The sequence below is a fragment of the Melanostigma gelatinosum genome (genome assembly GCF_949748355.1).
Source record: "Melanostigma gelatinosum genome assembly, chromosome: 14".
NCBI classification, from domain to species: domain Eukaryota; kingdom Metazoa; phylum Chordata; class Actinopteri; order Perciformes; family Zoarcidae; genus Melanostigma; species Melanostigma gelatinosum.
In genome coordinates this window covers 20,329,203-20,339,641 of record NC_136647.1, presented here as the reverse complement: position 1 = coordinate 20,339,641, position 10,439 = coordinate 20,329,203, and the positions used below count along the sequence as shown (strand labels likewise).

Sequence of the window (10,439 nt, the reverse complement as noted above, 5' to 3'; positions counted from 1 at the left end):
GAAGAAAAACATTCGATTTAATTTGGGGTTGCTGCGCTGCGGTTGGTTACACTAGTATCGCGAGACAATAGGATTGACCAATGGAGTGTCTCAAACTAAGAACGAGAGTGGGAGAAGAGTACGTTCCGTCATCCACACGTTTTCTTCCTCTCTGGTTTGAAAGTTTGAACCCAAATAGGATTCCACGAATACTGGCTCGGCCCTTGTGCCAAAAAGTGATTTCCGTTCGCGCGAACGTGCGGCAGCCTGTTAAAGTTGTATTACCCCGTTTACAGTCTATAACCGCTGCTTATAACTGGATTTAATTTCAAGACGTGCAAATACACATAATGTCATGTCGGTGGCCAAGAATTGCAGGCTTAACCCTTAACAATATATCATTTTAGCAACTCATAGGTTTTATGTGTAAAACTGAAACGTAACTAAAAGCTGCCAGTTAAATGTAGTGGAGTAAAAAGTAGCCACAATATTTCCCTGTGAAATGTAGAGGACTGGAATAAAGTATAGCTCAAAATGGAGAAACTAGAAGTGCACAAAAATTGTAGCCTACTTCAATTGTACTTTAATATCGAGAGTGAACATACTTCGTTACTTTCCAACCCTGATATTTCTTTACAAACACGGGTCTTTCGTCCACATGTAAGTTATATTCTTGATAAAAATGTGGATGTTTAAAGCAGTGATTACCAACCGGAAGACAAGATAATTAAATAAGACAATAGCTCAATCATAGAGTTGGAAATATGTCTTTAATAGTAAATACACACGTTTTATGTCACTCTCACACGGAGCCATCTAAAAAATACATGTTACAGGGAGGAACTGAGACAGAGCTCCAGTGTTTATCCCACTATGACTACGTCCTCAGTGAACTCATAGAAGGGAACCTCCAGCTTTAGAGGAGCAGGTCCCTTTCTTATCCTTCCTGAAGCATCGTAGTGGGAGCCATGGCACGGACAGTAGTAGCCTCCGAAGTGGCCGGCGTTGGCGATGGGCACACAACCCAGATGGGTGCACACCCCGAGGACAATGATCCAGCGGGGGTTAATCACTCTATCCTTGTCATGCTGGGGCCACGTCAGTTGCTCTGACCATAACGGTTTTGACTTGATTTACCTTTTACACAGAAGACAGTGAATGACGGCTCTCTGGGACACTTGACCACACAGCCACACAGCCACGTTAATGTCAGTAACACCTGTGCTTTTCCTACTAAGATCAGACACTGTGAGCACTCAACATGTCTGCTGTGAAAAAGCTCTTTCGAAAGTGAATTAAGTAGATTATTAAAAAGAATCACGAGTCTCTCGTCGTTTTACAACGAGCCATCAGGTCTGCAGATATGAATGTTAAGAGGTCATTAAAGGGTTCTTCCACCGAAATCCTTCATCAAGGTAGGTATGCATCTGCTCTCAATCCTCTTCTGTTCAGATTTTGCTTCAACTCTTCTCTCCCTGACAGGTCTTGTCCTGCAGCGCCCTCAGGTGGTGGAGGTCTGCTACGACGTCCTGAAGGAGCAGAGCTTCTCCAAATAGGGATCATAGTGACGGAAACAAGGGAAGGTGACCTTTGTTGACTGAATAAAATATCATTAATGAAATGAAAGACTTCAGCAGGATTTCTGTATAAAGCTCATGCAGTCAGATGAACCTGTTGAGAAAAGAAGATTACTGCTGGACCCCGACTCATGACCCCCTCTTCCCGTCCTCTCTGCATAACTATGAACCTGCTGCCTAAGTGAAGTCCCCATCAAGTACAGAGCACACAGACATGGTAGCTTCATGACTGTTCCTCAAACCCAGAAACCAGCAAATCTGGGTCCAGGTAATACATGAGCACAAATAAACTGAACACACTCATCAGGACCAGTAGCACGTTTTTGTCTCCAGGCCCCCTGGCGGGTTATTATGACCCTTTTATGGGGACATTTTAGGGAACAACAGAACTCCATGTGTTGACAGGACTAACAGGCAACATGGTTGTGAAAACTAATGCCATCTTACAGGGGACATTTTTTATTTTACTGCAGAACATTGTGACATTAAGTTCACATTCTTCAGTGGTGTTTGTTGCATTTCCTGTACTTGTGAAGCCTCATTCTAACATGCGAGTGTTTTATAGCCGATCCACATGCCAGACCACGACTACTGGAGAGAAAGGAGAGTCAGTGCAGGCCGGGCAGAGAGAGACAGTGTCCATGCTGCAGGGACGACCAGGTCAGACATTTTACTTTAATATTCTGGATTTAAAAGATGATGTCCCAGATTGTTGCCTGAAGAAAAAGAGAATTACAAAGTTATCAACACATGATAGAATATATTGAATAAATAAAATATCTGTCAGATCAATATTTTCTGCACAAGTGAAAACAATGCAAAGGTCAAATGTATTTGAATGACAGCAATAAGTGTGAATGACTGTGTGCGTGTTATTCATTATGACTCAAACCTCACAAAACGCACGTATGATGTGAATTTGGAAATATACCATGGCAGAGACGGTTCAGAAACGTTACATGATCCTTTGAGTAGTGATGTTACGAGATGTGCCGACGCTTCGAAGCGTGTGTCGAGTAATGGAGGGGGCGTTTCCTTGAAGCGCGTATCGAGGCTTGCTTCATGTAGGGGAGGAGCCAAAAATGATGACGTCCGAAGCCTCGCTGCCCGGCTGTACCACGTGACTGCTTCGGGAAGTGGTTCAGAGTTTGCCGGGAGGTTCGACAGTAATATAAACCCCTCAGGCTCCATTCAAAATGTGGGTTGTTGGTGGAGAGTTGCGGTCAGTTGAGAGTTTGGATAGTTTGGAGAGAGAGAGATAGTTTGGATAGCGTTTATATAGTTTGGAGAGTTTAGAGAGAGAGAGATAGTTTGGAGAGTTAGGAGAGTGAGGAGAGAAGGATAGGTGATAAGATGGAGCCAGCTAGGAAGAGGAGGATTTCTCCTCTGTGGGAACACTTTGATTTGATAACTCCTAATAAGGTAAGCTAAATCTAACTCTATTTCAGACACATTAGGTTTGCTTATCAAGAACTGTATTTTTCACAGTTTCTTCTTTTATTCAAAGGTGAGGTGTTTATTGTGCTCCAAGGAGCTGGGGTACAATAACAACACCTCATCCATGCTAAGGCTTACCGTGCCTTGCATGAGAATAAGGAGGAAACTGGAGCTTCAGCCAGCCATTGTAAGTCATTACAATATTACAAATGCACCATCACAATTTTTCCCTGTTCACTTTTGTGTATTGTGCAAATTAAGACAGGTAACAGACACTGTATTTATTCTCTTTTAACCAGCCACCAGAAAACAAGAGCTGGATGAAGCCCTCGTCTCCATGATAGTGACGGACACACAGCCCTTCAGTCTTGTGGATGATGTTGGATTCAGGGCATTTGTGTTTGCGTTTTTGTGCACGCCAGCATCTTCTGTACCCTGTGAAAGGGTGTTTTCAAAGGCCGGAGAGGTCGTGTCAAAAAAAAGGAATCGTTTAAAACCAAACACTGTTGAGAAACTGTTATTTCTGAATAAAAATGAATAAAATGTCCCGTGTCCTGTACATCACTGTCCAAGTTCCACAAGCATATTCAGTTCCCTCTTCCTTGTTCCACAAGCACTTTCACTGTCCTCTGCCTGCTTAAGCCCATGCCATTTTCCTAAAGTGACATAATAACATCATTACACAACCTGCCATATCATATGATACTCCCATTTTGGGAAAATTCACACACAGAATACATTCAAAAAATATATAAAAATATTTTATTATGCACATATGTGATCATTTATGTACAGAAATTATTTGGTCATACATTTTTGTAATTCAGTCATTCCCAACAGCCATAACAGACAACAATTCAATGCATCACATTATGTGGTTCAGATACAGCTGCCTGTGATTATACACTTGGCCAGTAGGTGGTATCGTGTGCACATGAAGCATCGAGTAATGAACCCTTTCTCGAACCAATTGGCTGAAGAAGTGTTGCGAGGCCTCATGAGGCTTCATCTCGCCATCACTACCTTTGAGCTTCGAAAACACTGCTAAGGATTATGGGAAAGAAGTGCAGCGCGCCATTTGGTGCACGTTGTTAAATACATCAAGCCTCACTAATTAGTTTTAACAAGCAAGCGAACACCCTTCAAAATAAAATCAAGTTACAAATCACAAAACATGTATGCACTATATTATTTATCTTTGTCGTCCAAGAACAATTGTAGGCTGCTTATAAAAAGGACAAAACAACAGCGATAATTTGGACCAGCATAACTATAATTTATGTTTTTTTTAACCATACAGCGTGACAACCTAACAGACTAGTTTGCACAGGAACATTTTTAGGGAGGTTATGACAAATGAAATGTCATACCTTGGAATATTTAGCAAAAGCAGGAAGTGAGTTTTTACATTATGAAGTAGTTGTCTAAATAACACGTACTTTACTTTGAAATAAATAAAACGGATACTGCTATTAGACGCTTCATGCTTGACAGCTATCTAGCGTTAGCAACATAGTAGGCTACCCTGAAAAGGGTTTCACCGCAAAAAAACCCGAATATATTCTCAAACGTACAATGCAGAACCACTGCGCTGTGCCGAACTGTACTAGTGGTAAATCCGACCCTCAGCCACTCTTCAGGTTCCCGCATGATCCAGAAAGGTAACTATTGGTAAAGATGCTAAAGCAAACAGGACGCTCTCAAGCTAACTTACGTTACCCCAAACGGCGTGTTTGTTTGTAATCCTACGTAAAATACGACTTGGCATGCATTTGAAATCGAGGGCAACTTTGGTTGACTTATGGAAGTTTTGTTAAACATTTAATGCATTTGCCCTGTTTCTCATCGTTTATTAAAGATATTACAACATATAAAGAAGTCGCTATTTATCTTTCAACACGCATATTCAATTCAAAAGTTCCCCAGGCTCACGTGCGCTTGCTTCTTGCATCATAAGACGTTTGGCAATTTGGAAACCGCTGGTGTTAAAAAAATACGACTTATTTAACACTAAAACTATTTCTGCAGTTGCATGTAGTTATGCTCTAATTCCATCATCTGCAGCGGATGCCGACCTAATATCCTGGAAGGGCATGTCCATAACATGTGTTAGACCTTCTCCATAGCAGGAAACGCACAGGTGTGATTAATAACATTGACAGCAACGGTAACCAGTTAGGTGAGCTGGTTAATGGGTCGTCGTATCGTGAATGCTGGCTGACTAGCATGGATTATTGGTACACTTCAAGGAACAAAACCATCGTGAATGACATGCCTTTCACATTGTCTCTTTCTGCCATAACAAGTCAGAATGTCTGCCCTAAAAAGATCAATTACTCTCAGTACGGACACTTTGCAAAACTACTGGTGTATGATTGTGTTCGTCTCTACTTGGCTGCTTTAGTGACTTTACTTGTTGGTGTATTCCACTACACAATAAGCATCTGTGTCCATCCATACGTTGCATATTCATTGCATCCACAGGAACGTGCATTTGTGAATCAAACAAAAGAGTCACTTATTGTTAACACATTGGAACTTGTGTAACAGTCAAGTTGTCAACAGGTGGTGTGGTTTATAACAGCTTATGCTTTCCTCAGTTAAAGGAACATCATTCCCTACTAACCAGAGATGAGTGTCCAGCCATTCAGTTTTAGGATTTATTTAAATACATTTTATGCTCTTGTCTTCTGAGGTATTATTGACCATTAGATTCTCAGTTACTAGTAATTAAAGATGAGGGGGGGGGGGAAGAGGGCAGCATGTTGCGGTTGTTGAATTGACATAGCACACTGAACCAATACTGAATCTCAAAGCTAAAAAGTTCCATTGACCTTTAAACTCGCTTTTCATGTTGGTTTAACTTCTCCTTTCAGGTCCAAGAAGTGGGTTGAAAAATGCCAGAAGCAAGACATCATAGACAAGTCACCCGGCCAGCTGTACAGATACTACAGACTTTGTGGAAAACATTTTGAAGCATCTATGGTCGAAAGGGTAAGTTATGTTTGCAAGTTACATCTGCTTTTTTTGATGGAATTGCAGAGGACAATGTGCCCCCAGACATTGCAGAACTTTTAATGTAATTGCCAAACTTAAAGTCAAATGTGAAAAGAAGTTAATCCAGCCTTGCATATTATTTAAGAAATTATTCAATTAATAGATCATGTTACGTAGTGCTTCATGAATATGTAGGTAACATAGCTTTTAATACACGTTCAAGACAAGTCAAATTGCTCATAGGTGATGTAAAATGAACCTTTCTGGCTTAACTTTGCTTTCAGAACGCTCAGAGTACAGTGTTGAAAGATGATGCCATACCGACTATCTTTGATGTACCGAGCCAACCTCAGAATGGACCGGTGAAGCGCGTTAAAGAGACGGTGAGTAAACAAAATCTTAATTGATTTAAATGGGGTGAAATTATTTGTATGATTTTAATAGTTTCTATGTAATCACATTTTTTTTATTTGACTATTTATTATTGCAGACCAAAGATGATGAAAAGGGGAGAAAAAGTAAGTTTAAAATATCAACACGCACACATGCTTATTACTTGACGGTGAAAAAAATGACTTCATCGTTGGTCACATGGTCACATAATTGATTTGGTTTCCGTCTTGCAATAATTTCTCTTTCCCTTTTTAGAAACCAAGAAGTCTGAAACAGACACCGCTGAGACAGATGTCCAGACACTCCCAGAGGAAGACGAACACAAAGAGTATCTCAAGTCGTTATTTGAAGTTCTCGTACTGCTGGGCGAGCAAAGCATTCCTCCGACGGGGCATGGGGACGACAAACAGGATGGTCTGGGGTCAAGCAACTTTCAGGCATTGTTGGAATATCGCATGAATTGCGGAGATGAAGTCCTCAAGAAGAGGCACGACGTGAACCAGGAGTGCTGCTCCCCGGCTCTGCTGAACCAGTTGATTGAGGTGTGCGAGAAATGCATCCGCAGTAAGCTGGTGGAGGAGGTTCGACAAAATGGACATTTCTCATTACTTACTGAGGCCTTGGTGAAGATCTCGGGAGAATGGTTCCTCCCCGTCTTTCTCCGTTACGTGGATCAGTCTAACTGCCAGCGGGAGAAGTTTGTTGGATTCTTGTCCTTTGAAGGAGACGGAGATGCCTTAGCAGAGACACTGCTGTCTGAAATTACTGAAAAATGGGGCTTGGATATGGAGCAGTGTAGAGGCCAAGCCCACTCCTGCTCTGGGACACATTTTGGTAAAATAAAAACATTTGCTGCCAAACTGACGGAGAGGTTTCCTACGGTGGTGCTGACACAAAGATCTACCCGTACGTTGAACCTGTCCCTGGCAAATGGTATGGCTTTGTCAGGGGTTCAGCTTGTCTTGTCCACCTTTAAGAAGATCGAGGCTTTCTTCAGTCAGTCCCCTTTACTGGTGCTGGAGTTGGAGCACGCCATTACGATTTTCTACCCGGACAAAGAGGAGAAGGCAAAGGAACTGAAGGAGATCTGTGGAACTAGCTGGACCAGACGACATGATGCGTTTGAGGTGGCTGTGGAAATCCTGGAGGCGTTACTACTCTGCGTGGACAGCGTTCACGACAATGAGGACATGAGGTGGAACGATCAAGTCACACACAATGCCTTAGAGATTTCAAAAGCACTGGCTGATTTTGAATTTGTCATGGCGCTGGTCGTGCTGAAAAACGTCCTGACGCTGACGCACGCCTTTGGGAAGAACTTGCAAGGGCCAACAGCAGATGCCCACTTTGCCACAACCAGTTTAAAAGCTGTATTGCACACCCTGAAGGAAGTGTCTGACAACATCGACGTGTATCACGAGTTCTGGAACGACGAGGCCGTCAACTTAGCCGCTGCGATGGAGATCCCAGTCAAGGTTCCTCGGTCATTCCTGAGAAAGCACCAGTTAGAGTCTGGAGCCATACTGCCGGAGAGTCACTACAGGGAGCACCTGTCCGTTCCCGTGGTGGAGCACGTCATCAAAGAAATGACTGAAATCTTCTGCGAGGACCACCTGAAGGTTCTGAGATGTCTGTCACTGGTCCCCACGCTCATAGAGCAGAACAAGTCCACGAAACCCGAGGAAGAGAGTGTGCAAGTGTTTAAAAGCGACATCCCCAATGCAGGAACCCTCTCCGCCGAGCTGCACTGCTGGTGGGTGAAATGGAGCAAAAAGGGCAAAGGCGAGACCTTCCCGTCCAGTCTGTATGAGACGCTGCAGCTGGCCGATGTGAAGTTCTTCCCAAACATGCTCGCGGTGCTGAGGCTGGTCGGCATCGTGCCAACCTTGGCTCTGGAGGACGGCTGCGATGTGGCATACAAGCGCTTCCAGATGTACATGGAGAACACGCCTGACAAATTCAAGTCAAAAAGTCTCGCTCTTTTGAACATGAACTATGATGTTGTGTTTGACCTGGACTCAATGGTTGAGGTCTACATGAAGACATACCCTGACAGGGAGGATGTGTCTTAGTCAGTTGTGATATGGTAGCTAAACCTCCACACAGGTGACCCACAGCTATGTTAACGTATTATCTAGCCCTCATTCTGAATTAGCATCTTCTGTAGCCTGTTTTTGTTTTTTGTTATAAAAATGTAGAGTGTAAATGAAAGAAAGAAAGACTGGCTTTAATTGAGTGATGAATACCAAACATCTTCAAATTAAGTTTTTTCTACGCTCGTCCTTCATGCTGTTTTCATGTTGTGTTTTGACAAAGTAGTGTGAGGATTAAAGTCTCCTCCTGTGAATAAGGCCCACAATTCTCAGCTACACCCGTGCTCTGTCACTGTCCATCTTGCTCATTTGGGTATTATATCTGCAAATGGAGTGTATGTGTGTCACTAGACAGCTGAGTCCCCGTCTGCTCTGAGACTCAAATTTCCACCATAGTGTTTGGTGTTAATCAAATCTCATGATTGAAGACTAAAACCATTTGGACTACTTACTGTCTGCTTCAGTGGACGAACAATAATAAAATGCCCTTTCAGCCATGTTTCCTTCTCCACTACATGTACAAAGTTACATTTTTGAGTTGAATTGTTTCTTGTTGCCCTCCCTTTTCTTCAGGAGGTTGTTCTCAGATTGGAGCTGTTATCTTGTTTCTTTAATGAAATGTGGCATCACAACAGCCAATCATCTGCAGCTAAATACTTGTATGAATTACGCTTTATGTGCAGAATACTGCAAGGGTTTAGAAAATAACTTTCTATAATGCATAACCGTTCTTTTGTATAATAAAGCCATAAATGATTCAGCTGATTCATCTCTTGAATGATTTAGACCCTTTCACTGTAGACATTTTATATTGTAGCAGGAAAAGCACAGCTGTGACTGATGATAGCTGTATATCATGCATTCCAGTTCCTGGGCCCTGAGCAACATTGCTATAGGCCTGTTTTGTGTGAAGACAGGTCAAACATTCCTACTGCACATGTTTATGTAAGACATAGACTGTTGCCAGTTAATGTATTTCTATATCAGACATTTCAATTTAAAATATAAATAAAAGCAAATGACTTTCTATACTGTAGGTCCCCAGTCAATGTACACATTGTTAACAAAAATAATATAACGAATGATTGAAAACCTGATGTAGACTGTTTGAGATGACAAAAAGATTGCTAGGTGGGATTAAGAATACATGGTCAGACAAATTTAAATAGTCTACTGAAGAATATATGTGTATCCAAGGTCTATGGAGGGCACCAGTAAGAATGAAATTCACCAAATCGACTTCACAAAGTGTGAGCAAGAGGGAGATGCGATCCAAATCAGAGAGTCTCAAGTCAAAACAAGAGCGGTGCTGCACTTCAAGATATTGACGTAACTGTCAGAATGTTTATCAAACGTGTCTGCTTATTGCTTGAGTATTGTCAGGTATGATCAATGAATACCTAACTATATTTGCCGTGAAAAGTATTTCTATGGAACCACAAAGTTAAGGCATTCCTTCAATAGCCGAAACAAGAACTTCACCATCGACCATTAATACACTGGCATTTATGTATTGATTTGTCACTGTAGTATTTTGGCAAAAATAAAAAATAAAATGCCAAAAATTGAGAAAAGTAAAGAGCGTACTTTTGTCATTTTAAATTTGAGTAAATTACATAAATTGGTTGCCTACATAAACATACACACGAGAAGAGTGTAGCTTTTCATAACGACACAATAATTCATGGTCGGATATGCCTACAAGGAGTTTTTTAGTTGGTACTTTGCTGTGGTTGCGCATACTACCAAATTTCCAAAAAAGTCCAGCAAAACCAGTTGACAAAGCTTTCGTCAAGGCTTTCGGGGTACCCTGGATTTCTAAGGAACGTGCACGCTTGGAATAGGATGTGAACTATCTTGACAGTTAAACTCTTTGGCCAGGCCCGACCGTGACATTCTGCCCTCTGCTGGTTAACATTTTCTACTGCACGGTGTAGTTCCTGGTTGATGGGATAACACGCTT

General features: G+C 41.9%; 1 protein-coding gene across 1 annotated transcript; it reads left to right on the top strand.

Annotated features, from left to right (window-relative positions):
* The first annotated feature begins 4,507 nt into the window (after positions 1–4,507).
* On the top strand, positions 4,508–9,198 carry thap12a (THAP domain containing 12a). Its single transcript, XM_079283227.1, has 5 exons — positions 4,508–4,654; positions 5,870–5,987; positions 6,275–6,373; positions 6,481–6,508; positions 6,639–9,198. The coding sequence occupies exons 1-5, from the start codon at positions 4,569–4,571 to the stop codon at positions 8,453–8,455; spliced, it is 2,148 nt and encodes a 715-aa protein (XP_079139353.1). The 5' UTR covers positions 4,508–4,568; the 3' UTR covers positions 8,456–9,198.
* The last annotated feature ends 1,241 nt before the right edge of the window (positions 9,199–10,439 follow it).

Excerpts from the sequence above, each read along its gene's own strand:
- thap12a (XM_079283227.1), top strand. The coding sequence starts at position 4,569 with ATGCAGAACCACTGCGCTGTGCCGAACTGTACTAGTGGTAAATCCGAC. Across the intron at positions 6,374-6,480 it reads TGAAGCGCGTTAAAGAGACG|ACCAAAGATGATGAAAAGGG; the intron begins GTGAGTAAACAA and ends TTATTATTGCAG. Across the intron at positions 6,509-6,638 it reads TGATGAAAAGGGGAGAAAAA|AAACCAAGAAGTCTGAAACA; the intron begins GTAAGTTTAAAA and ends TTCCCTTTTTAG.